This window comes from Anopheles aquasalis, chromosome 3, assembly GCF_943734665.1.
Source record: "Anopheles aquasalis chromosome 3, idAnoAquaMG_Q_19, whole genome shotgun sequence".
In the NCBI taxonomy this organism is placed as follows: Eukaryota; Metazoa; Arthropoda; class Insecta; order Diptera; family Culicidae; genus Anopheles; species Anopheles aquasalis.
In genome coordinates, this window is record NC_064878.1 from 24909446 (window position 1) to 24936595 (window position 27150).

At 47.5% G+C, this 27150-nt stretch overlaps 2 protein-coding genes and 1 non-coding gene across 6 annotated transcripts in view; 1 reads left to right on the top strand and 2 right to left on the bottom strand.

The window, feature by feature from the left end:
- Positions 1–349: 349 nt before the first annotated feature.
- Positions 350–18206, bottom strand: LOC126575452 (protein twist). 2 transcript variants are annotated; one of them, XM_050236155.1, is made up of 2 exons: positions 16578–18206; positions 350–1509 (listed from the first exon to the last, which is right to left on the bottom strand). In XM_050236155.1, exons 1-2 carry the CDS (start codon positions 18149–18151, stop codon positions 1263–1265), a joined length of 1821 nt encoding a protein of 606 aa, XP_050092112.1. In that variant the 5' UTR covers positions 18152–18206; the 3' UTR covers positions 350–1262. The 2 variants fall into 2 exon arrangements, with proteins under 2 accessions (XP_050092112.1, XP_050092111.1); XM_050236154.1 differs by lacking the exon at positions 16578–18206 and adding an exon at positions 10302–12011.
- Positions 18207–23728: 5522 nt separating this feature from the next.
- Positions 23729–27150, top strand: part of LOC126578938 (fas apoptotic inhibitory molecule 1) — a 4369-nt gene continuing 947 nt past the window's right edge. The window contains exons 1-4 of one of the 3 annotated variants that reach the window (XM_050242034.1): positions 23863–23913; positions 25217–25715; positions 25776–25825; positions 25915–27150. The exon at positions 25915–27150 is cut by the window's right edge and continues 947 nt beyond it. In XM_050242034.1, the coding sequence (XP_050097991.1) occupies positions 25292–25715; positions 25776–25825; positions 25915–26070 (630 nt within the window). In that variant the 5' untranslated portion in view covers positions 23863–23913; positions 25217–25291 and the 3' untranslated portion in view covers positions 26071–27150. Of the gene's footprint in view, positions 23914–25216; positions 25826–25914 lie in introns of all 3 variants that reach the window. The other 2 variants (XM_050242032.1, XM_050242033.1) reach the window with 2 other exon arrangements.
- Trnas-cga (transfer RNA serine (anticodon CGA)) lies at positions 24339–24420 on the bottom strand. Its single transcript has one exon. It is a non-coding gene; the product is annotated as a tRNA-Ser (tRNA).

A 27150-nucleotide genomic window follows, 5' to 3' on the forward strand; every position in this document is an offset into this window, starting at 1 on the left:
GTAAGACAACAACCGCAGCAGCAGCAGCAGCAGCAGCAACGATGACCGGTGTGTTCCGGTCGGTACGGCGAGCACACCGATCAATCTATCGCTCAGCAGCAGCAGCTGGGCAGTGGCATCAGTTTCGGAATTTTTCAATTATTCCCCCGCGGTCATTCTCGTCTTCTTTTTTTTTTCTTTCTCTCGAAAGGAAAACCACAACCACAACAAGTTCTTATTTTAGACCAAGCCAAGGCAATACACATCGCAATATTCTTTCGCCGGATATATTCGAAAATTCGAAGTCGTCACGTGATGCAATCACAGCAGTACATCGAAGTGTTTTAATATTCTACAAACTACCAGGACGTATCCCTTTTTGTGTGTTTATCCGTGTACCGGTTCTTAAACCTAAAGCCCTAACTGGAACTGGAATTTTGCGTTGGATCGGAAGTTCCGGATGGCCGGCGATATCTGTGGATGGGTTTTTTGTCACGGTTAGCGGAGTAACTCCCACAGTAAACGGATAACATGTAATCCTAGGGCAATCTTATGCTAGAGTGAAATTAAATTTGGATCTTACAATCTACGTTCGCTGTACAACCGTGGCACCACGATTCTGCTCAGAGACTGTCAAGCAAATGGACACTCTTTCTCAGTTCCGAAAGAGATCCTTTGCACAGTGAGCCCCTCGAAGCATCGTTGGAGAAACCGAAGGGGAAACGGAAGAATGGGGCCAGCTCAAATGCAAGGCAGAACACGGGAATGCCTGAGTGAGTTGGGGGGCGCTTCGCTTCTTACGAGCGAGCTTCTATCAAAAAAGGGTCGAAACGATCACTTAAATCTATGGAATTATGATGCGTCACTATGATTGGCGATTGTTGCACCGAATTGAGCAGCTCCTGGTGAGAAGGGAACGCGATCGAACGCGATCTTTCTTCCGTATCTCTGGTTATCTTTTCTTTGGAAAGCCTAGCTGCCTTATGATGCAATACGATGCCAGTAATTTCTCTCTCTCTCTCTCTCTCGTGCTTTCTCTCTTGCTCTTTCTCTTAAGCTAATTTAATACTTGAATAGTTAAATATAGGGCGGCCTGCACACTTGTTGGTAGCCCGAGGACAGCAGGCACAGCGCGCTGTAGACAGCACGCGGACGCGTTTGACGCTTCGCCTTCAACGCACACATACACATACATACACACATACACGCACACTCACATGTGACACTCTGATTCCGGTTTCCTGCCGCTTTCATCCTCATCGAAACCGAAATCGGCCGTCTAGTCAGTCCTTCCCACCACCGTCGGCCGGTTCACCGGAACCACCGCATACCGGTGACGATCCGGATGACCCGTTGCTCCAGTCCCCTTCCATGCGCCACACGCTGAACAGGTAGCTGAGCTTCTCGTGCGCCAGGATGCCGCTACCGGAGAACTGCAATGCTCCACCGACCGTCGCCATGTTCTTGTGTTCGTCCAGCATCGTTGGTAGCTCGTTGTTCGACAGTACCCGGTACAGGAAGTCGATGTATCTGCGTGGAGAAGGAGACGGAAAGAGAGAGAGAGAGAGAAAAGGTAAATTGTAGAGTAAGGTAAGGAAGGAGTTGACTGTTTTGGAAGCTGTTCCAGGAGGCGGCGAGCCGATTGTTGATAAACGCGCGGACGTAAACACAAACAAACAAACGACACCCACCGAACCGAAACGGGCATCGCGGTACACGGGAATCCCGCAACTACCCCCGGGAACCGGGAACCCGGCCAGGACTAACTGGATTTTCCGTTGCAATCCTGTTATGGTTTTTTCGGTTTCGGTTCGGTCTCTCGATCGCCTGCTTGCTTGCTAAGGAAGCCAACGATGCCACCGCCAATGAGATCAGAAGGGCGCGCGAGAGCGCACGGTTCGAGTTCGCTGGTTGCGAGGAAGTGGGAAAGTTTTGTGGGTCCCCGGGGGAAATTCTGAGCGGAAATCACGCCACGAACGATCGGTTGTTGGGAAATTTTCGCGCGTCCTGTAAATGGGTCCGCCTTTTAGGGAATTTTTTTGGGCTTTTCCTTGCCATGGGTTGCTGTGGATTTTTGCGGCTCGTAATAAAGCGTTTGGATTTGATTTATGCAGAAGATGCAGGGAAGGCAGAAAAAGATTTTGTTTTTAAAGTAGTGACTTTGCCATAAATCCTAAAAATCCCGACTTGGATTAGATTGTTTGGATCAAAGACTTGGGAATATTATTAGAGTATAGGATTACATTGAAATTGAGCAACATCGTTTTGTTGCTCTTGGGCTAGAACTTTTCTATCAATATTTTATTACCAACTGCGCATGTCTCGATTTTCTTCGTATAGTTGGACGTTTTTAATTTGAGTTTTCTACTTGATTATTAAGCTTAGTGTCTTAGACAATCCTAGCAGACCATTGTTTTATTGAAAAAATATGGAAAAGCCACCAGTACTGTTCATCCACTAAACATTGTATTTAGATATCTTTGATTAAGCGTTTAGCTTGTAAAACATCGGTGATCATATGTCATATCAGTCAAAAGAATAAACCAGAGACAACTGTACTCAAGAAAATCGAGATAAGGATTTCAAGACAGTCCTGAAGTCCTAAGTGTTTTCCAATACAATAATAGATGAGGACCCTGTTATCGCGGTTTAAATGGAAAGATCGACATTAAAACAGGATTAGACAGGATCCGGAACCCCTGTGGCCCCAGAAACCTATTGCTTTAGCCAAACACCCTTCTTCGACAGTGACGCCTTTCCAATAATGTCAAACAAAAAGAAACGTTTGCTCAAATACACCAAAGGACCCCCACATGTGTCCGTAGCATCATTAGTAGCAATTCGATGGCCGTCATTCCCAGGAGCAGGAGTCATATCTTGTTAGAAACAAAGGGAATGGTTCCCATCGTTGAGCACCCCAGAAACACCATTAAAACCACCTACCCGGGATCCAAAGGAAGACGCAATTCGATTCGCCTTCCAGCGTTTATACAGCGCATAAATCAATCCACCATCCATCCTTCTGTTCGTTGTACGTTCCGTGTGTGCAAGTAGCTGGACGTGCGATCATGGGAACGCTCATAGCGCGTCTCACTACCGCGGACGCCCCCCCAGCAAGGAAGCATCAAGCTCAACTGTCAACCCGTCAGCCCACAGACGACGGCATAAGCAGACGAACACACATTGCCTCGTCGCCGTCCGCTTGGTCCGCTCTTCTTTTGCCAGAACGTTGTTGGACACCGTCACTGGCGTGGCCCACTTTATTTATTGCGCACCATAAAGGGACAATTTTTACAACATCCGGAAATGGTGCCGCCACGGGAAAACTCGCCACGGAACCGTCTCAGGGTGCGAAACGAAAACGTTGGCGCCCCCCCACCAAAACAGACCAACCGGGAGACCAAACATAAAACGATTTCGCTGCCGATGATGAAAGTGGTTCCGGGTTGTCTCTAGGAATATTAAATTGTTTAGACCGTGCGCGATGTGCTTCCTCTTTCTTCTCAAACTGACCTGATTTGGACGTCCCGGCAAGACCACTTGGTTGTCCCTGGCCACCAAACACCGAACACGGGACCGATTGGATAGGTTTTGCTGTCCACCGATGGTGAATGGAGGATTCCTTCATTTTCCCGTTAGCGATCCAATGGAAAAGTCTAATTGAAACGCATATTTCATCCCCTCACCAAAAACGTGCGATCGGCAGAACAAAGAAAAGCGTGAAAACCTCATCTCGGACGGACTCACGTGACACCAGGCCAGACCAGGCCAGGCCAGGGGACAGGGGACTTGTCCAACCCCCGAAAAAGTCAATTAAAAACCGTTCATCGCAGGGAACCGGGACGGACGGAAGAACTCTACAGCCCCCTTTCCCCTAGGTCGCTCACACATCAATCATCAAGCTGATCATCGTTCCGTTCCGATCGACTGACTCCGAGAAAATCCTCCTTTCCCTCCGAGAAAATGGTCTCTCGTCGCTGCGTAGCCATTTGTCTTCTGAAGGCGGAAGAACATTCCCCTTGGGGGGGGTGGATGGCGGATGCAGCATATTCTCTATGCTGCTGCCACCGGGGACTACTAAGGGAGCTGAGAGCACTCCGTTACATTACCGGTCTGTCACTTGCCACGGCCATTTGAGCAGTTTTCTGTTGTCGTTTTTGTTGCTGCCCGTAGTTGACATCTCGAGCCGTGATGACAGCACCGATAGGAAGGATACAATGTACGCCACGGTAACGGGGTTTTCGTTACTAAGGAAGAAAAAGGTACATCAAGCAGCCTATGATGCGGTTTTTGGAACTATTCACTTAGGGGGAAGTTCGGTATTTAATTTTTTTTGTGTCTCATATTTTTAACATTTTTCCCTGAATGCTGATCCTTTCAAGAGTGTTATGTAAAATTTTTGGGCCAATCGAAGCAAAACTGACAAGGTTATAGATTTTTGAAAATCTGCGTTTCAAGCAAGGGCTCCATGCAGCACGCTACTTTGAAGAGCGTTTCCCTAAAGCAACGTTTTCAAAGTCGGTGCCCATCGTGCTTACGGGACCGATCGATAACTAAAAGCTACGGGACCGATCGATTTGAAATTTTTATCACATAATCTGTACATTTTTTGCCAGGCAGCCTCGTCGAGATTGCATGAAAATTGTTGAAACTTTTTTTTAAACAATTATGTAAAGCTCGTTTTTTTTTGCAGAATCGCCAAAAGCATCACCATTTTTAATTTAAAAAATCTGCCAAAAATCGACAAATTGGAATATCAACAAAAACCCGACGGGGCTACCTAAATAAACTTATAATCTTTCTAACGAATATCGATTTGTATCATTCAGATGGCCCGTCATGTCGCTACGATGGGCATCGTAAAAAGTACCTTTTCGGCGACATGCCTACCAAAACTTGATGCCATGGATTAATTTTTCAATGAATGTTGCTCAAAACAATACCAAATATTCTTCAAAAGTTGCAGTTTAATATGCCATTCGTTTGAAAAAATAAAGTCAAATGCTTAAGTCACAAACATTCATCAAAAATGGGCCTTTTTTGGCCCGAAAATACCGAAATCGCCCCTTAAACGGCTTCTATTATTACGAAGCGAACTATTGTCGGCTGAGAAAAGGATACGATCCAAATTAGGCACCTCTTGAAAGATCAAAGTAAGCGTAGCGACGAGCGGGTACGGGAACATCACTCACACTCGCCCAGCACCACAGCTGCCATCTTGAAGACCACTTCGACCTTTTTTCCTTCTTGCATCTTCCATTTTAAAACGTTCGCAATAAAGGGTAACCATTAACCTGCTTGCGCCATTTCCCTTTTCCCCCCGCGTTGGAACAGAACTCGCGCGAGCATCCATCATAAGCAACGTCGAGAACGTTCGTCCGTTTCGCTTCTTAATTCGCTTCTTCATTCCCAAAGTGTCGCATTAAAAATGGCGAAACTGGAGACAAACATTTTAGGCCACGATAAAAAAACAAGCAACCCAGAAAATGTGGGGTGCTGTTTTTTATCAGGTTGTTCAAGAGGCCACCCCTTTTTTGGCGACAATTTCGTAAGAGGCGATCGCGAAGACAAACAAAATGTAATGAAACTACGGCATAAAAAATGGGGATGCGTGATCGTCCAACCGCCAGTTGACATGCGTGAAGAGAAACGCGATGCGAAAATGGCAAGCGATCGAGCATCACAGGCTGTTGGAACCATTCCACGCGTTCCGGAGTCGCGCAAGCGGAAGTCGCGACTCATCAGCAACAGTTCCATTTGGCTTTGGATCCCGCCAAAAAACTTCTTCACAGCGGTTTTTTTTTGTGCGTTTGTTGTGTACACCGAGGAGGTAAGCGGCGCTACACCAGATGTTGTCCAAAAGTGAAGAAGTCACATAAAGTTTATAAAGTTGAAGGGCGTCCGGTTTGAAGGAGAGACAGGCGAGCATTCCAGCGAAGAAGATCGCACCGTCACTCGAGAATGTCCGTTGTTAGCACCAACAGTAGAGGTCTCATGGACTCTCTCTCGCTCCAAACATAACCTCCACTTATTGCAAAACGATCAACAGTGAAACGTTTGTGCTACTGCCGGACTACTGACTCCGGTCCAGCGTAACCCATGGACAATGTCGAGCGTTCACCGACGAGTCCGCGGACGACTACGGGTTTCGAGATAGCGTCAGCCAAAGGGGCCATCGCTTTTCCCTTTCAACACGCACCTCTCCTCGCGTATTGTTGTTCTTTCCTCTGAGCCCGAGAGGTACGGCATAAAATGTGATGTTAATTAACTGCCAACCGGCCTTCAGCGCCGTTAACCCCACTCCCCCTTCCCCCCCAGTGTGTCCATCCATCCGTCCGTCCGTCAATCACTCGCTCGCAGTAGATGGAGACGGCCACGGCCAAGATGGCGCGATGTGAAAACGATTTTTCACCGCCAAAGACCACGATTACGGTGCTCGGTGCGGTGCGTTTCGGTGTTCAGTTTGTTCGGCATTGTATAATCCACTATCTCAACGCTCGCACGGGAAAGGATAACAAATGCAGCGGCGAGAGGAACGGCGGAAGGAGTGAAAAAACATGCGCAGGATAGACACAACAAGCAAAACAATAACTCGGATATGACCGATGGGTCCCACCAGTGGCCTGGGAGATACATAAAACACAAAAAAAAAAGATGAGCATAAAACTGTTGGGTGGAAAAACATAAATTAATCGCGCCCGCTTTTTCTTCTTTTTCTTTTTCGTCCTCCATCTTGATGCTGATGATTCGCTCTGGATCCTGCTCTCTAACCCCATCTCTCCTTGCTCTCTCTCTCTCTCTGTTCTGCTCTGGAGCGAATCGCTCATTGTCATTCCCAAGAATCACCGGGAAGGCCACGGTTCGGACGGGCTGGTGGTGGTGGTGAAATGCCGCCTCATTCCGCCGTGGATGCCAGGGCGCATAATGAACAACTCGACACATGTTTCGCGTAACGACTCCGCGGCGCGCTCGATCGACACTAAAATATGGTCTACGGGAGTTCATATAAACACACGGGCCTCCACGGGGAGTGGTAGTGGATCTGCCCTCGTGAAGACGCCGATGATGCTGCGTCGCTCGCTGTCGCTTTGTTCGGGAATTTGGAGTTCCGCGGGACAGGATCCGATGCTTTCCGCTGTGTTGCCCTGCCCCTCCATGACATCATATTGAGGGGGCAAAGAATGAGAATTTTCCCACCGTTTCCCAGGGTACCAGGGGGCTTTGTCTGTCGTCTGTACCGCGAACCGGATCGCTAGCCCATCACCTCCCATGGATCAAGTGGAATGTGTCATTTCGCTCCCTCCGATGCGTTGCGTCACGATGGTGCAGCCGGTGAGCAATCGAAACCTGTTCGTGACTTGAGCTAGAGCTTGACTTGAGCTAGAAGTGGAGAAGAAGAAGCGGTGCAGAAGCGAAGAACTGGGAAACGATCATGTAACAGATTACTCATCGAAATGAATCGCGTGATCGCGCGGATTCTTAATACAAAAAACCACATTCTGTTGCCAACTTGGGTTGCTGCGATGGATTGCTGCGCTGAGCATTGAAGCATTTGCTGTCACCGCTAGCCCTCAACTCCATCGTGGCTGTAAACGCATCACACGCAAGTGTTTCGTGAGTAAATGTGTTTCGCAAAAAAGGCAATCAAAAAAGAACATTAGACACCGGCGCGAACCGTAAGAACGTATTAAATGAAAGTAAATAAAACACTCCGGGACATTCCACCATCAACTCGTTTGCTTCTAGCCACCAAAAGGGGTATGTATGAGACGAACCCATAATTCACGTCATCCCCGGTCACACGGTGGCGTCTCCGAGGGGCCCTGTCTATTTGAAACATCAAACGCCTGTTGGCTGGCTGGCTGGTTGGTCTAGTGGCGAGCATCGGCCACATGAACAGCTGAACATGACCGTATGGCGGGTAACAGGCTGTGTGTTACGCGGTGGCTTGCATAATAACGTCGAAACGACTGGCCTGGCGAACGTCTGGCGGGTGTCTCAGATTTCCCCGAAAAGAAAGAAAAGAAGAAAAGAAAAAAACATCGACAACCACCGAAACTCCCAGCTATCTCCCTGCTCCCAGACCGTCTGGCACGAACTAGAGCGAGATCGTGCTCGCACGTGTGGATGTGTGCGAGCGCCGTTTCCCCCGGGCCGGTAATTTATGTCGCACTTGACGCCCCGTGTGAGTACGCACGTCGCTTGAAACGGCGGCGCCTCTCGGTGGTTAATGTTAAAGAAAAGTTGAATGAATGGTGGCCCTTTCTCTGATGCCCACTTCAGAGAGACAGGGAGAGAGGTGTGACTGAGTGAACAAGTGTGCTAGACCACACATTAACACGGCGAAAGGAGTTCACTTTACTGTCCCCGTGGGCGTATTAGAAATGGAGAAAAAAACGGCTTCAAAAACGTGAGCTACTAGGCGTCTCCATCGCGTGCCCGCTTGCACGCAGAGCGAGATCACAGGGAAGGGAACAACAACTCGCAAATCGCGTGACGCTAATCGAATGTGAAATTGAATGTTCTCTCTCTCTCTCTGGCAGACAGTGATCGCGCGGTACCGCGGCAAATGGGCGCTTTGAAATGGTTTCAAATGGCACCCTTCGGACGCGCCAAACAGTGTCGCGATCGTTCGTGATCATTTAGGCACAATTTTTGCACGCAGATAGCACCAGACCCTTGACTAGCGTGATCGTAAATCTTTGCTGCTAATCTGGCCAGCCACGCGCGGAATACCAGATGAAACATAAAGAGATGCTCGTGATCGAGAATTGATTTTCCGATTTTTCTCCAAGAAAATTCCTCACCGGACGGTGCGTGGCACATAATTCAAACATTGCCGCTTCGGCATCGGTGCGATACACGCGCACATAACTCAAACGCCGTCGTCTATCGACAATCGGACCCCGATGCGATGTCATCCACGGCACGCCCGGCCAGCCGGCCGCCCGCCCGCCCGGGGACTGTATGTCATTCGCACGGTGGAAAACCATTGATCATCTCTCGCGAGCACACAGACCCCGTGTGCCCCCAGTCGAGACTATTTATTTGTCTCTTTCACGTGCTCCTTCTCTTGAGCACTCTCTCTCTCTCTCTCTCACTCTTCCTGGCCTGTGAGTTTGGCCGGATATTTTTCATTTTTCAAACATTTTCCCGATGTGTTTAATGTCGCACCGTGACGCGCCATTCCCCCGAGAGGGAGCCGGTTATTTGTTTTCTCTTTCTTTTTTTTTTTTGCTTTAAACATGAGAAAAATGCTTGGGAAAAGATGCGAACGGGGAAGTGAATGAAGTGAAGAAGGTGAGGTTCTAATAAATGATCTTTAACTGACCATTTGGCAGGGCATGGAACGGGTTTAAAATGGGTTAACAGCGTGCACAGAGGAGTACTCTGGTGAAAAAGTTGGCCAAAAGTCCAAAACCTTTTTTTTGTTGAAAATTTATGCTTGGTAATAAATTCTAATTATTCGGCAATCAATATAATCAATGATAAGAGACATCCGAGGCCCAAAAAGTGATTATATTCGAAGATAACAGCCTTTTTTATATGAATGACTATCTTCAAGGTAAGTAGAATTTTGTACATAACTCTTCATGGATAAAAAATGCATTTTTTGGCTTATAAAGGAACCTTCCCAAAATCACAAGAAAAAGTAAAATAAAGGTCAACATTACTTTTCTTAAAAACACGAAAATTCCCGCAAGATGTTTAGCTGGCATCAGAATGAACCACGTATCTAGAATACAAAACCAATTATTCCTCCTGGTTGCTTTTAACTAGTTTTTCGATGCTTTTGTGATTTATGTTGTTTGGTATTTTTCTTCAAAATTCTATATTCTCCAATTTTCATCATTGGTAGAATGAGCAGGAACTGATATAAGCTGCTTCTTAGCACTGACCCATAAATCAGTAGCGTGGTCGCGCATAAGCCCAACATCGAAATCGAAAGAACAGTTTTATGAAATCTAAAACATTTCGTTTCCCTTAATGAAATTAAAGCAAGAGCATAAAAAAATATTCCTTTTTGCTGTTTTAACAGCGTTAAGTAACAACCATTGAAACGCATCTTGCACTTTTGGTCCCCTTTTGCCAGAATAAAAAAACTCCTGTGTGCGCAAACAGAACAATCCTGTTCCAAAAATGGATGAGAAACCGACTGTCCACTTACTGGCTGCTGGTACACCATTTGGGTGATCATTCATCTTACTCATCAGGAGCACGCGAGGCACGCGTCAAGCCGACAAACACCGACAAATGGCCACCGAGACTTCCCAAGAGCTGCTGCCCCTGAGACACGTATTGAGAACGGTTGGAACACTTACCTCGATGCCAACCGGAGTGTCTGTATCTTGCTCAGCTTGTCGCTCGGTAAGGTGGGAATGATTTTCCGCAGCGCCGCGAATGCCTCGTTCAAGCTCTGCGTCCGCTGCCGTTCCCGTACATTCGCCATCACGCGCTGACTCTGCACCTCGGCGTAACTGACGGACTCACGATCCACACGTTTGCGGATGCGCGGTGCACGTGGTCCACGTTTCCCTTTAGTGCGCCCAGTTCCCGCCGGCAGATTACCGGTAGATTGGTGCTGCTGCTGCGTCACGGTGCCAGACAGTGACGCGGAATGGCCGGAACCGGAATCATCGAGCTTGATCGGTGAACCAGCGGACGTGACAGACAGGGAGCAACTCTCAGAGTCACCATCGAGAAGTGGACTTTCGGTGGAGGATGTCGCAGCAGCAGCACAAACTCTGGCATCGGCAACACTTTGTCCTCCCGATTGAGGCGTCATTCCGGCATGATGCAGAGTGTAATACGGTGGACCATCGTACGATCCGGACCCAGGATCCGGCCCTGCACTGTACTGCTGCTGTGGCCCGGTGCTACAGCGTCGCTGCTTCTCACGCTCACGCGAACCATTCGAGGATGCATCATCATCGTGAAGCGGCTCACCGGAAGCGCTGATCGCCGCTCCATACTGTCCACCGTGCGGCTGCTGTGCGACGCCATACGACTCCGTGGCCCCGTGATTCGCCGGTGAACACCAAACGTATCCTCCAGCGGATGGCGGTGCGACCGGTGGATAACCATCGCCACTGTTGTAGCGAGTGCGCTTCTCCGGTTGATAGCACTCCGGGCTGAGCGATGCCTGATCGAACTCATAATCATAGTCAGCATCCACGATGCGGTTTCGCTTCTGCTTCTGCGCACTGCTGACCGGATCGTCGCACACGTACGAGGTGACCAGTGCTGGCAAAGCTTCCAGTTGTGCCAGAGCCGAACAGTGCTCCTGATGATGTTGCTGTTGCTGCTGCTGAAGGTGATGATGGTGATGATGATCCTGCTGCTGCTGATGTTGCATCGTGTAGCATTGCAGTGATGGGAGCTGCAACCTGGGATGATGCAGATCTGGGTGTTCCGCTGTCCCCAGCACTGGCACTCCTTGGTAGAGATAGATCCCGGATCCTGGAGATTCTAGCGCGGTGTCGCCGGTGCTTGCGATGCGAGACGACGAAGAGTGCTGCATCAGCACTGCAAAGTCTGGATTCTGGTGTAACTGTTGCTGCTGCTGTTGCTGGTGGTGATGATGATCGTCCTGTAGATCGTGATGGTGTAGCGGGTGCTGCGAGTGCTGCGAGTGCTCCTCGTGCTGCTGCTGATGCTGATGCTGGATCGGATAGAGATCGGGAATGGTTCGTGGTACGTGGTGCAGCAGCTCGTAGCTCGGATGATGCTGATGGTTCTGGTTGCTATCGAACAGCTCCACCTTGACCAGCTTCTTCGGTGGGGTACGATGCGTGGTGCGTGGGCTACCCATTGGGCTACCGTTTGCCATCTTCCCGTTGCCACTAATGTCCAGTATTAGTCGCGGAGAGTCTGGCGATCGTCCACTGGTAGCCATGGCAGAAGACTGCGCGCTCTCGTCCGCACTATAGTTTCGCGGCACTTTGCTGATGTTGTTCTAACCCGGGGAGCTCCCTTTTCACCGCTCACTTTTCCGTGACATACACAAACCACACACACCTTTCCACAAAGCCGCGTCGTTCTCCTTTTTTCCGAAGGGCCAATTTTCACAATTAGCGCCACACTCAATCAATCACTTCGGATGCGGATCGGAGACGCAAAGGTAGACGATGGATGGATGATGGCAGGAGATGGAGCAAGGCGGTGTCGTGTCACCTAGAAACATGACAACGCGATCGCCCGCGCACACGCTCGCTCGAGATCGAGGGCGGAACAAAAAGGCACACACAAGACAAGACCTCGGACGGACTCCTTACGCACTGCACGGCTGCGATCAGCGTACTGGTGAGCGCACTCAAGCCGGACTTGAGCGGTTGTGGTGTGTCGTGCGTGCTCGTGAAAACTGATCGTCAACGAAGAGGAAAGTCGCGTCTGTTTGTGGAGGAAAAATGAAGCAAAAAATGGTGCGCGAGAGTGAGCAGGATAGCTCGCAATCCCTCGGACGATTGTTGGAGGAGGGAATGAAACGACTCTTGTCTTGAAGATCTCCTCGAGAAAGAAGAGAGAGAGAGAGAGAGCATCGTTGGGATGCTGTTTGCATAGGGACGACGAACGTGAGAGAGAGAGCGTTGGATTGTCGCTGGAAAAACATGATCATGATCCGGAGGGATCCCTTCTCCGATTGGGGGAGGGTGGTGGGGGTGGGTTGCGGCATCATTCACACCGCTGCCGACCGCTAATGACCTGAACGATGAGTGAAGCGAGCAGAGCCAAACATGACGATCGCTGTAGAACATCGTCCTCAGGGACAAACTAGCGAACGGATCGGATCTTCGTTGACACTTTTGATGGATCCTCGATTTCCTCGAATGTACAAAAGGAAAGTAAGGTTATGGTTCCATCCATTAGCCCTTCTCAAGGTTAATCGGGTTGATCATTTAATGTTGACTAGTCGTTCCCGGCAAACTTCGTTCTGCCACTCGGAGTGTCGAGTATATTTATGATGTTCAATGTATAATTTTAAATGCAACATAAAAACGGAAACGGGATTTTAATGTATTTTTTTTAAATTCCGAAGCTTTTTTGTGTTTTTTTTTTGTTTTTTCTCTGGTGCATAAGTGTAACAGTTTTTGTAGTTTTGGATGTGCTTTAAAAAAATATTAGACTTGGGAGAGTTGCAGTAATGTAACGAATACAATAATTCCAGCGTTGCCATTGTCTTTCGCTATCATTACTCCTTTCTCGTTGTTCTTGAGATCTTGATTTTGATTTTCAGACATATGCAATTGAAGCTGAGAACATGCTTGATCCGATAGCTCAGAGGTAGTTTATACGGATTAATGTCAGTTTTTTTTAAATTTCGACTGCGCACTCCTTTACCTGATCTTCTGATTAAAGGCATTTTTTCTGTCTATGAAATGACTCAACTAAAATCAGATAATTTTCTTTTTATCACAAATAGTTCATGATGTACTCGCCGTAGTTTTTATTCAAATCAAAATAATTACCAAACTTAAATTACTTGACGAATCATCGTTGATTTGTCTAAACAAAGCGTTCTTTAATCTGATGGGTGTTAAAAATTCAAAAAATGATTTTTTCATCCCTGTAGAAAGTGCCACAGAAAACGATAAGATATGGAGCAACATCTCTCGATTGATCGATCGTAAGACATTTTTGTTTCTTCACTCACTTCTCACCGAATAAAAAATAGGATAAAGGATCAACTAGGGCAAATGAAACAAAACATACAGACAAGAGAAACAGATAGAGAGAGACAGAGAGCAAAGGAGACAGCATATGACCGAGGGAAAACGCCACTACCCGCCGCTACCCGCCCTTTCGGCCAGCAGGAATCTCCCAAGAGGCCCGCGCGATCGCACTGGCAGCCCATCCGTGGTCGTTTCCGGGAATTTCAACATCACTTGGGAATTCTATCTTCTCTCCCGTGGCCAAGTCGGACCCCGACACCCGGCACAAACGGCTGGCATGCAAGGACGCGTAAAAGGAATTTCCGCATAACTTTGCATAAATCGGTTCGCACAGGAAGCGCCGTCCCGTCCCCGGCCACCAGGAAACCCCCTGAAGGCCTGCAGGACCTCAATAATTACCGTGCGCCAATCGGTCTCGGCCGGCGTTTGGGTTTTTGGTGTCGGCCGATCGTTTGGCGTTTCCACAGCATCAGGGAGGTGGGATTTTTTTTCTTAGAGGAAAAAATCCGCATCCTCGGGACCAGCATGAGGGAATGAGGGATTATTGGGCGCTTCGGCTTCGGGTTCGGGTTGTGTTTCTTTATTGATTTATTGTTTATTGACATTTCGCACCTTCGCTTGTGCCGGAGAGGGTAGGCATTTGTCCTGTGGTCCCTCCAGGGCCTTTCCTCGGGAGTGCAAAAGGGCATCATGAATTGAAAATTCGCTTCGATGTCGTACTTAGTCATTGCAGTTAGTAGTGGTGTACTGCTTAACGGGGGACTTCGGTATTTAATTTTTTTTGTGATACATGTTTTTAACATTTTTCCCTGAATGCTGATCCTTTCAAGAATATTGTTTAAATTGTTTAGATCAATTGAACCAAAACTGACCATGTTACAATGTTTTGAAAATTTGATTTTCATACAAGGCTCCATGCAGCTCGCTACTTTGAAGAGCGTTTCTCAAAACCAACGTTTTCAAAGTCGGTGCCCATCGTGCCGTAAAAACTACTGGGACGATCGTTTTGAAATTGTTTACACATAATCTGTGCACATTTTTTTAGGTAGCTCTGTCGAGATTTTATAAAAATTGTTGATACTTTTTTTTAAACAATTATGTAAAGCTGGTTTTTGCCAGAATCGCAAAAAGCGTCACTTTTTCAACTTCAAAAATCTGCCAAAAATCGAAAAATAGGAAACTCAACAAAAAACTCTCCGGGGCTACTTGGATAAACTTATGATCTATCAAAAGAGTTTCGATTCGTGTTTTTCTGATGACCCATTTCGCAGCTACGATGGGCACCGTAAAAAGTATCTTATCGAATACACGACTGCCTAAATTTGATGCCATGGATTCATTTCCCAATGAATGTTGCTCAAAACAATACCAAATATTCTTCAAAAGTTTTAGATGAATATCAGATTTACTAGAAAAAATAACGTTGAATGGTTACGTCAAAAAAAAATCGTCAAAAATGATCCTTTTTTGGCCCGAAAATTCCGAAGTCCCCCCTTAACGGAAGGGGTAGGTTTTGCATACTTTCGGGAGTTTCACCGAACGTTAGACTGTTTCTACACTGCGTAAAAGTATTTGATGTCGCGGAAAAACCTAAAGGATTCCCATAAGAATCTTATGAGCTGTGAAGGGTTCCATAGAACATGGAGGTCTATTTTTCAACTACATCCTTCGATACACCACGAACTGTGCGATATGTTGCTGACAACCGAACACCGATGTTCCGCTGGTAATCGATCATCACACGAATCGATTGGCTTGTCGTTGTCGTCCTAAAGTGCAGTAGTACCAGTGTGATGGCAGCACGTTTGCCTGTGCGAACCTAAAACGGAAACGAATGTTTGTTTATGAGCTTGTTTTGCCTCTGGCAGACTGGCCGCACCTTTCCCTTTCAGCGTGTTCAGCGTCAGGACATGCCAACCTTCACCCACATACCAGTGGACCGGCCCCCACCCCACAATAAATCATAATGTTTCGCTGTGGGTGCTCCAAAGGAATATGAGTTTGTTGCTCGCGACCGGTCGAACGACCAACGGCGTGCTCGCCAGGACACCCAGGTGCCTCTGGAGTTGATTATTGTGAAATTAACCCTCTTCTCCCCCCCCGCTACTACTGAAATTCTTCCAACGAACTCAAGCGAAAGAATTCAATTCAACACGACACAGGCGACGTGCATCGGCGGGAGGACAGTTGAATGAAGTAATGAAAAATCTGGTGGAAAAGATAATGGCCCCCGCGCCGGTCTCATCGTTCTTGCTTGCTTGTTCGCTTGGTTAACATTACTTTTCTTAAAAACACGAAAATTCCCGCAAGATGTTTAGCTGGCATCAGAATGAACCACGTATCTAGAATACAAAACCAATTATTCCTCCTGGTTGCTTTTAACTAGTTTTTCGATGCTTTTGTGATTTATGTTGTTTGGTATTTTTCTTCAAAATTCTATATTCTCCAATTTTCATCATTGGTAGAATGAGCAGGAACTGATATAAGCTGCTTCTTAGCACTGACCCATAAATCAGTAGCGTGGTCGCGCATAAGCCCAACATCGAAATCGAAAGAACAGTTTTATGAAATCTAAAACATTTCGTTTCCCTTAATGAAATTAAAGCAAGAGCATAAAAAAATATTCCTTTTTGCTGTTTTAACAGCGTTAAGTAACAACCATTGAAACGCATCTTGCACTTTTGGTCCCCTTTTGCCAGAATAAAAAAACTCCTGTGTGCGCAAACAGAACAATCCTGTTCCAAAAATGGATGAGAAACCGACTGTCCACTTACTGGCTGCTGGTACACCATTTGGGTGATCATTCATCTTACTCATCAGGAGCACGCGAGGCACGCGTCAAGCCGACAAACACCGACAAATGGCCACCGAGACTTCCCAAGAGCTGCTGCCCCTGAGACACGTATTGAGAACGGTTGGAACACTTACCTCGATGCCAACCGGAGTGTCTGTATCTTGCTCAGCTTGTCGCTCGGTAAGGTGGGAATGATTTTCCGCAGCGCCGCGAATGCCTCGTTCAAGCTCTGCGTCCGCTGCCGTTCCCGTACATTCGCCATCACGCGCTGACTCTGCACCTCGGCGTAACTGACGGACTCACGATCCACACGTTTGCGGATGCGCGGTGCACGTGGTCCACGTTTCCCTTTAGTGCGCCCAGTTCCCGCCGGCAGATTACCGGTAGATTGGTGCTGCTGCTGCGTCACGGTGCCAGACAGTGACGCGGAATGGCCGGAACCGGAATCATCGAGCTTGATCGGTGAACCAGCGGACGTGACAGACAGGGAGCAACTCTCAGAGTCACCATCGAGAAGTGGACTTTCGGTGGAGGATGTCGCAGCAGCAGCACAAACTCTGGCATCGGCAACACTTTGTCCTCCCGATTGAGGCGTCATTCCGGCATGATGCAGAGTGTAATACGGTGGACCATCGTACGATCCGGACCCAGGATCCGGCCCTGCACTGTACTGCTGCTGTGGCCCGGTGCTACAGCGTCGCTGCTTCTCACGCTCACGCGAACCATTCGAGGATGCATCATCATCGTGAAGCGGCTCACCGGAAGCGCTGATCGCCGCTCCATACTGTCCACCGTGCGGCTGCTGTGCGACGCCATACGACTCCGTGGCCCCGTGATTCGCCGGTGAACACCAAACGTATCCTCCAGCGGATGGCGGTGCGACCGGTGGATAACCATCGCCACTGTTGTAGCGAGTGCGCTTCTCCGGTTGATAGCACTCCGGGCTGAGCGATGCCTGATCGAACTCATAATCATAGTCAGCATCCACGATGCGGTTTCGCTTCTGCTTCTGCGCACTGCTGACCGGATCGTCGCACACGTACGAGGTGACCAGTGCTGGCAAAGCTTCCAGTTGTGCCAGAGCCGAACAGTGCTCCTGATGATGTTGCTGTTGCTGCTGCTGAAGGTGATGATGGTGATGATGATCCTGCTGCTGCTGATGTTGCATCGTGTAGCATTGCAGTGATGGGAGCTGCAACCTGGGATGATGCAGATCTGGGTGTTCCGCTGTCCCCAGCACTGGCACTCCTTGGTAGAGATAGATCCCGGATCCTGGAGATTCTAGCGCGGTGTCGCCGGTGCTTGCGATGCGAGACGACGAAGAGTGCTGCATCAGCACTGCAAAGTCTGGATTCTGGTGTAACTGTTGCTGCTGCTGTTGCTGGTGGTGATGATGATCGTCCTGTAGATCGTGATGGTGTAGCGGGTGCTGCGAGTGCTGCGAGTGCTCCTCGTGCTGCTGCTGATGCTGATGCTGGATCGGATAGAGATCGGGAATGGTTCGTGGTACGTGGTGCAGCAGCTCGTAGCTCGGATGATGCTGATGGTTCTGGTTGCTATCGAACAGCTCCACCTTGACCAGCTTCTTCGGTGGGGTACGATGCGTGGTGCGTGGGCTACCCATTGGGCTACCGTTTGCCATCTTCCCGTTGCCACTAATGTCCAGTATTAGTCGCGGAGAGTCTGGCGATCGTCCACTGGTAGCCATGGCAGAAGACTGCGCGCTCTCGTCCGCACTATAGTTTCGCGGCACTTTGCTGATGTTGTTCTAACCCGGGGAGCTCCCTTTTCACCGCTCACTTTTCCGTGACATACACAAACCACACACACCTTTCCACAAAGCCGCGTCGTTCTCCTTTTTTCCGAAGGGCCAATTTTCACAATTAGCGCCACACTCAATCAATCACTTCGGATGCGGATCGGAGACGCAAAGGTAGACGATGGATGGATGATGGCAGGAGATGGAGCAAGGCGGTGTCGTGTCACCTAGAAACATGACAACGCGATCGCCCGCGCACACGCTCGCTCGAGATCGAGGGCGGAACAAAAAGGCACACACAAGACAAGACCTCGGACGGACTCCTTACGCACTGCACGGCTGCGATCAGCGTACTGGTGAGCGCACTCAAGCCGGACTTGAGCGGTTGTGGTGTGTCGTGCGTGCTCGTGAAAACTGATCGTCAACGAAGAGGAAAGTCGCGTCTGTTTGTGGAGGAAAAATGAAGCAAAAAATGGTGCGCGAGAGTGAGCAGGATAGCTCGCAATCCCTCGGACGATTGTTGGAGGAGGGAATGAAACGACTCTTGTCTTGAAGATCTCCTCGAGAAAGAAGAGAGAGAGAGAGAGAGCATCGTTGGGATGCTGTTTGCATAGGGACGACGAACGTGAGAGAGAGAGCGTTGGATTGTCGCTGGAAAAACATGATCATGATCCGGAGGGATCCCTTCTCCGATTGGGGGAGGGTGGTGGGGGTGGGTTGCGGCATCATTCACACCGCTGCCGACCGCTAATGACCTGAACGATGAGTGAAGCGAGCAGAGCCAAACATGACGATCGCTGTAGAACATCGTCCTCAGGGACAAACTAGCGAACGGATCGGATCTTCGTTGACACTTTTGATGGATCCTCGATTTCCTCGAATGTACAAAAGGAAAGTAAGGTTATGGTTCCATCCATTAGCCCTTCTCAAGGTTAATCGGGTTGATCATTTAATGTTGACTAGTCGTTCCCGGCAAACTTCGTTCTGCCACTCGGAGTGTCGAGTATATTTATGATGTTCAATGTATAATTTTAAATGCAACATAAAAACGGAAACGGGATTTTAATGTATTTTTTTTAAATTCCGAAGCTTTTTTGTGTTTTTTTTTTGTTTTTTCTCTGGTGCATAAGTGTAACAGTTTTTGTAGTTTTGGATGTGCTTTAAAAAAATATTAGACTTGGGAGAGTTGCAGTAATGTAACGAATACAATAATTCCAGCGTTGCCATTGTCTTTCGCTATCATTACTCCTTTCTCGTTGTTCTTGAGATCTTGATTTTGATTTTCAGACATATGCAATTGAAGCTGAGAACATGCTTGATCCGATAGCTCAGAGGTAGTTTATACGGATTAATGTCAGTTTTTTTTAAATTTCGACTGCGCACTCCTTTACCTGATCTTCTGATTAAAGGCATTTTTTCTGTCTATGAAATGACTCAACTAAAATCAGATAATTTTCTTTTTATCACAAATAGTTCATGATGTACTCGCCGTAGTTTTTATTCAAATCAAAATAATTACCAAACTTAAATTACTTGACGAATCATCGTTGATTTGTCTAAACAAAGCGTTCTTTAATCTGATGGGTGTTAAAAATTCAAAAAATGATTTTTTCATCCCTGTAGAAAGTGCCACAGAAAACGATAAGATATGGAGCAACATCTCTCGATTGATCGATCGTAAGACATTTTTGTTTCTTCACTCACTTCTCACCGAATAAAAAATAGGATAAAGGATCAACTAGGGCAAATGAAACAAAACATACAGACAAGAGAAACAGATAGAGAGAGACAGAGAGCAAAGGAGACAGCATATGACCGAGGGAAAACGCCACTACCCGCCGCTACCCGCCCTTTCGGCCAGCAGGAATCTCCCAAGAGGCCCGCGCGATCGCACTGGCAGCCCATCCGTGGTCGTTTCCGGGAATTTCAACATCACTTGGGAATTCTATCTTCTCTCCCGTGGCCAAGTCGGACCCCGACACCCGGCACAAACGGCTGGCATGCAAGGACGCGTAAAAGGAATTTCCGCATAACTTTGCATAAATCGGTTCGCACAGGAAGCGCCGTCCCGTCCCCGGCCACCAGGAAACCCCCTGAAGGCCTGCAGGACCTCAATAATTACCGTGCGCCAATCGGTCTCGGCCGGCGTTTGGGTTTTTGGTGTCGGCCGATCGTTTGGCGTTTCCACAGCATCAGGGAGGTGGGATTTTTTTTCTTAGAGGAAAAAATCCGCATCCTCGGGACCAGCATGAGGGAATGAGGGATTATTGGGCGCTTCGGCTTCGGGTTCGGGTTGTGTTTCTTTATTGATTTATTGTTTATTGACATTTCGCACCTTCGCTTGTGCCGGAGAGGGTAGGCATTTGTCCTGTGGTCCCTCCAGGGCCTTTCCTCGGGAGTGCAAAAGGGCATCATGAATTGAAAATTCGCTTCGATGTCGTACTTAGTCATTGCAGTTAGTAGTGGTGTACTGCTTAACGGGGGACTTCGGTATTTAATTTTTTTTGTGATACATGTTTTTAACATTTTTCCCTGAATGCTGATCCTTTCAAGAATATTGTTTAAATTGTTTAGATCAATTGAACCAAAACTGACCATGTTACAATGTTTTGAAAATTTGATTTTCATACAAGGCTCCATGCAGCTCGCTACTTTGAAGAGCGTTTCTCAAAACCAACGTTTTCAAAGTCGGTGCCCATCGTGCCGTAAAAACTACTGGGACGATCGTTTTGAAATTGTTTACACATAATCTGTGCACATTTTTTTAGGTAGCTCTGTCGAGATTTTATAAAAATTGTTGATACTTTTTTTTAAACAATTATGTAAAGCTGGTTTTTGCCAGAATCGCAAAAAGCGTCACTTTTTCAACTTCAAAAATCTGCCAAAAATCGAAAAATAGGAAACTCAACAAAAAACTCTCCGGGGCTACTTGGATAAACTTATGATCTATCAAAAGAGTTTCGATTCGTGTTTTTCTGATGACCCATTTCGCAGCTACGATGGGCACCGTAAAAAGTATCTTATCGAATACACGACTGCCTAAATTTGATGCCATGGATTCATTTCCCAATGAATGTTGCTCAAAACAATACCAAATATTCTTCAAAAGTTTTAGATGAATATCAGATTTACTAGAAAAAATAACGTTGAATGGTTACGTCAAAAAAAAATCGTCAAAAATGATCCTTTTTTGGCCCGAAAATTCCGAAGTCCCCCCTTAACGGAAGGGGTAGGTTTTGCATACTTTCGGGAGTTTCACCGAACGTTAGACTGTTTCTACACTGCGTAAAAGTATTTGATGTCGCGGAAAAACCTAAAGGATTCCCATAAGAATCTTATGAGCTGTGAAGGGTTCCATAGAACATGGAGGTCTATTTTTCAACTACATCCTTCGATACACCACGAACTGTGCGATATGTTGCTGACAACCGAACACCGATGTTCCGCTGGTAATCGATCATCACACGAATCGATTGGCTTGTCGTTGTCGTCCTAAAGTGCAGTAGTACCAGTGTGATGGCAGCACGTTTGCCTGTGCGAACCTAAAACGGAAACGAATGTTTGTTTATGAGCTTGTTTTGCCTCTGGCAGACTGGCCGCACCTTTCCCTTTCAGCGTGTTCAGCGTCAGGACATGCCAACCTTCACCCACATACCAGTGGACCGGCCCCCACCCCACAATAAATCATAATGTTTCGCTGTGGGTGCTCCAAAGGAATATGAGTTTGTTGCTCGCGACCGGTCGAACGACCAACGGCGTGCTCGCCAGGACACCCAGGTGCCTCTGGAGTTGATTATTGTGAAATTAACCCTCTTCTCCCCCCCCGCTACTACTGAAATTCTTCCAACGAACTCAAGCGAAAGAATTCAATTCAACACGACACAGGCGACGTGCATCGGCGGGAGGACAGTTGAATGAAGTAATGAAAAATCTGGTGGAAAAGATAATGGCCCCCGCGCCGGTCTCATCGTTCTTGCTTGCTTGTTCGCTTGGTTAAATACTTTAATTTTGCTCACTCAATCGAACTGCGGCACGCGATGCCTGTTGGTGGCGTGCGAGCGAGCGAGCGACCACCACCAAATGACACCGTGGTTTTTGGGCTGGCCAACCGCAGCTGGTGCTGGTGGAGGTCCTACGAAAAACAAAAACATTATGCAAAGTCGCACGACATTGCACGACAGGCCTCGGGTGTCCTCTGTGGTTGATGGCGGTGGAGCCCAGGAGAAGGTCTTAATTTTTGGTTGTCCCTTTCAAGCGGTATCTAGTTAGCCTTTTGAGGCTTTTCGCATCGAGGCGGTCAGGATTCAGTACGATGTCGTTAACAGAAGCACGACAAGGGCCATTTTTCCTAGAATACCAAATTGATCCATAATATTGCTGGCCAACCCATCAAGCGGTCAAGTTCAGGGTTTCACGGTCTCGGTCTCGGTCGAATAATCACCCAGTCGCCACAAACGTATACTCCAATGCTACCGTGTTGCTATGGAAACGGATGCGAACCACAACAGAAAATTGATCCGGTTCAAAGGTCCAAGCGGTCCGTGAGAGTGTGAATTATAACACCTGGACCTTGGCCACTATGTACCACCAATCCCGGAAAGTGCAACGCCGCATTCATTATTGACTAATAAGAGCGTGACCTCAGTTTGATTGCCTCGGGAATGGCCAGGATTGAAACGAAATGCAGTTGCTGGACGACAATGTGTGCTGCGTGCATAAAAATCGACGAAGAACAGAGGAAACAACGAAACCACCCTTTATGTTTTCCCTTTTTTATGCGCATAATCCTTCATGTTTTTGGCGTTCCGGGGGAGGCGATGCGATGCATTACCCTTCACCGCACAATAAATCACCAAAACCAGAGGTCCCAAAACAACCCAACGCGTATCCCCGGGAGATTAGCCGCGGAACCGCGGTCGACGCTGTGCCTTCCATCGAACCTCGCCCGCATGGTCTCGCGTTATTTCGATAACTTGACCCACAACAAACGGCCCACCAACATTCTAGGGAATTGGCTTGGATACAGGGAATGCAAAATGAAGTGCAACTCCTTTCCAAGGACGCTTTTAAGGTATATCAAAATAAAACAAGATTCTGGAGATCGCAATGCATCGCAAATCGTTATCACAAATCACCAACAAAAAAAAGCCAGCATTAATGCATTCACCATAAACTTGCGACCGACTGTAGGGGCCCAGACCCGTTTGTTTGACAATACGTACGACGGACAGATACCTGCCGCTCGCACTGCCTTCTGCTGATAGTGGTATCGATCGATCCTTTTCGGTCCCGCCTGCCACCGACCCCTGCGCTACGAGGGGCGATTGTTGCCGAGAGTCCTTTCCGGCCCTAGCGTCAAGCCAGGCCAGGCATAGTTTATGGCGCCTTGTAGTTTCCCGCCGTTTCCGGTAGTTACGCCGAAGGGAGGAACACGAACATGGCCCCTCGGACACCGGGCACCAACGCGTGGGGCTCTTTCGGACCTTTCGGTTCGTCGACGTCGCCAGTTAGTCGATGGAGTGCGCCCGGTGTGCACGTGTGGTACGCGATCGGTTATTAGTAGCAAAGTAGTTGGTTCTCGGTTTTATTTCGTTTGCTGGGCCTTTTCTTTCAGTCCGAAAGGTGTTACCGTTTGATTGACGCTGGGGAGGCGGGTGGCATTGAAAGGTACGGCGTGGCACGGAAGGGTAAAGTGTCAAGTGCAGGACCCGGTACGATGAACTTGAATTCTGGTTGTAAACCTCAGGTCCTGAAAAGTGTACAGAATGTTATCTAATTGCTTGTTTCGATGAAATTAAATTTTATAAATTACACTAAATACAAATGATTGTTCTCGAATGAAGGTAGTGGATAAAGATTTTAAAAATTAAATATGTTGCCATTTTGAACCATTTTTTGCTATTCGTAACGAAATAGTAGATGATTTTCACGAGGAGTGTTTAAAAAGTACGTAATAATCGTCCTTAAAAACGTTAAAGAAGTTGAAGTTAATCAGCAAAATCGAACAGCAATAAGAAACACACTTTCTTCAAGCTGAACTAAACATCTGCTTGTGACCTAGCATAAAACCGTATCAGTAGTTAATAAATTTTGTATTACAGCTTGTGAGTGGAAAATACAAAAATATCCTGCTTCTCGCAGCCGGTAGGATTCGAACCTACGCTCCCAGAGGGAATCTGATTTCGAGTCAGACGCCTTAACCACTCGGCCACGACTGCTGATAAGAGGGTGGGTTTTTAAAACCAACCCTTTCGCTTGCTCGATCAGGTGTGTGCTGGTCTGCCGATCATCTGATCGCGCAAGAGAAAGTATCGTTCGCATGAACCCCACGATTCGGTTGGATTGAACGGCAGTGCAGTGCAGCGCTAAGAAGCCACAGGGGAAGACATTTAAAACAATTTCCACTCTCCAGTCGTGCCAAGCGCATGTGCCTCAATAGGTTAATCGGCACGTTAGTGCTTTTTGACTCCCGTGATTTAGCTGTAGATTATGCAGCGCTAGAGCGGCGTGTGAATGACGGGAACTGCATCGAATCGAAACATGCGTGCATAACGAGCATAACCGCCGTGGCAATCTGCAAATCCAAATCAAGAATGCTCCTCATGCCGCTGATGAATGGATGTAGCCATTCTTGATGCAATTTTTCCTCGCTTCGGTGGTCGAGTTGAATCGACTCGACACAAACTGGTAAAAGCCACCGAAACCAAAACATCATACCTCGGTCCCCATTGTATTCGTTCTGCGTGTAAAGCATTTGTGTTGATGGCTGTCGTCGCGTTGTGTGGCGTGCAGCCGTAGGATGATAAACAAATTGGCAGACTTTTATTGCAAATGTTGAGCGCGGTCCTTGGTGTGGCTTGTGAACGATGCCAACCTCGGGAATCAATATGGAATATGGCACACGAAGCAATACGATAATGTCGCACAAATATGTGCCATGTAGTTTGCGTGATTAGAGTCGATCGATCCTATAGCTGGGGCATCTAATCCTGTACTTTCTCGTTGACCGAACAGAAACGTAATGGTCGCAGCATAACGTAGCATACACACTCACACTGGGTGGATTCGATCGGCAGCACCAAAAGCATCATGCTGAACAGTGCCGAAATTCTATCCACCATACCGTCACTCGGTGGCAAGGATGCGTCCAACAATCATCATCAGAACGGCCACCAGCCACACCGGGAGGTAGTCGCTCGATGGCGCGTCCCGATGTACGGGAAGGTGTACGAGATTGAGTTCGAGCATGGAACGGCCAGCGGAAAGAGGGTGCTGTGGATTGACAAGCAGGAAGTGTTCCGGCGCGACTGGATGTTCAAGCTGGTCGGTGAGGACATGTTCAAGCTGGAGGACAAGCGCTGCATCATAAGGGTGGATCCGTTGCCTGGCTTCCGCTACAGCTACTCCCTGTTCGTCGATGGCAAATCGTTCGAACAGTTCACCGAGTGCCAGGCAAAGGCACTGAAAACCTGGGAGACGAAGCTGGGCGACAATTGTTATCGGATTGTGCTAGGTAGGGCTGTTGGGGCCTTTTGTGTGGGTTATCTTTTAACCGCTTATTCTAAAATTTCAGAGAAAAATACGCTAAACATCTACGTGAATGGAAAGTTAATCGAGGAAAATGTAAGTTCACCCTCGAGCTTTGCATGCATGATCCCTTCTCATGGTGTCCTTCTTGCACGGTCCTTTTTGGTCCTGCGCGCTACTTTCAGGGTGAGTTCGTAGATGGCGGCACCGACACGACGTTTATCGAGGACAACAACACGTTCGTCCTGAGCGCTCGAACCAGCGGCAACAAACGTGAGGGCATCGTGCACCGGCTAACCGTGAACGGAACGGAAATTCTTGATGCCGGTACGCTAAACTGAAGAGGAACGGAAATGATAAAGTAAAAGAATTATACAACGCGATACGATGTACAGGAGAATTAGCTAAATAAAATTGATAGTTTCAATACAGGAGACAAGTGCGTCTTTCGGATAGTAGGCGCGTTTGTTGACAAGAGACTCTGGAGAGGTTTTTTTTTGTAATTTTTTATTTGAAATAATTTCAATTTTCAGCGATCTCATTACAGCTTGATACGTCCTCCTTCCCGCTCTCTTTCACTCTTGCGATTATGTGCTTCTGTCACTCAGTGGATTTCCCTCTTTTTATCATAATTCCCACCCCTCTCCACCGGTATCGTCTGCCTCTGCCCCCACTGTCGGGGGTACCGTCTTAGTGTTTCGCATTTATAATTTAATCGTATTTTTGTATCTTTTCCATTTTTTTCTACTTCATCCTTTGTTTTACTCTTATTTCTTTGCAACGAACGAGGCGAAAGTATTCTCAACTAGGGCACGAGAATGTGGGGAAGGGCGACTGAAGAGCTTAAAACACATTCACGCACGCAAACACCCAGACACATATCATCCCGAATGAAAAGCGATCGGTTTAACTATAAATACATGTTATAAAAATTGATACTGATAAGGTGGTTCTAAAGGATAAGTGCTCACAATAAAATATTTGTTACTGTCAGGGTGAAAAATACTTGTTAGCAAATCGATTACTGCAAGGCAATTGGAAATGAGAAATCTATTTTTAAACGCGCACCGGCAATTGAAATAACAGGAAATAGTTAAATGCAAATCGAATGCAAAAAGAAAGGATTCTGTTATCGTCGCGATACGCGCACCATTTAGTCGGGCTAGTTGTAGATGATGGTAAAAAGATGATAAAGAATTTAAATAAAAAAAGTACACGCAACTAATGGTAATTGCTAACCCTTACATTCTAGGACAAAACCGAACAAAATGACATGTCTTCCGTCGTAGCCTACATCGTATCCCTTCCCCTAAGCGATCATCAGGTGCCGGAAACAGGTTATCTGCGTGCTCCAGCTGGTTGCTGGTTCCTCTTTCCTTTTCCAAAAATGGAATGCTCCCGTTGGTCGCACACCAGGCGAC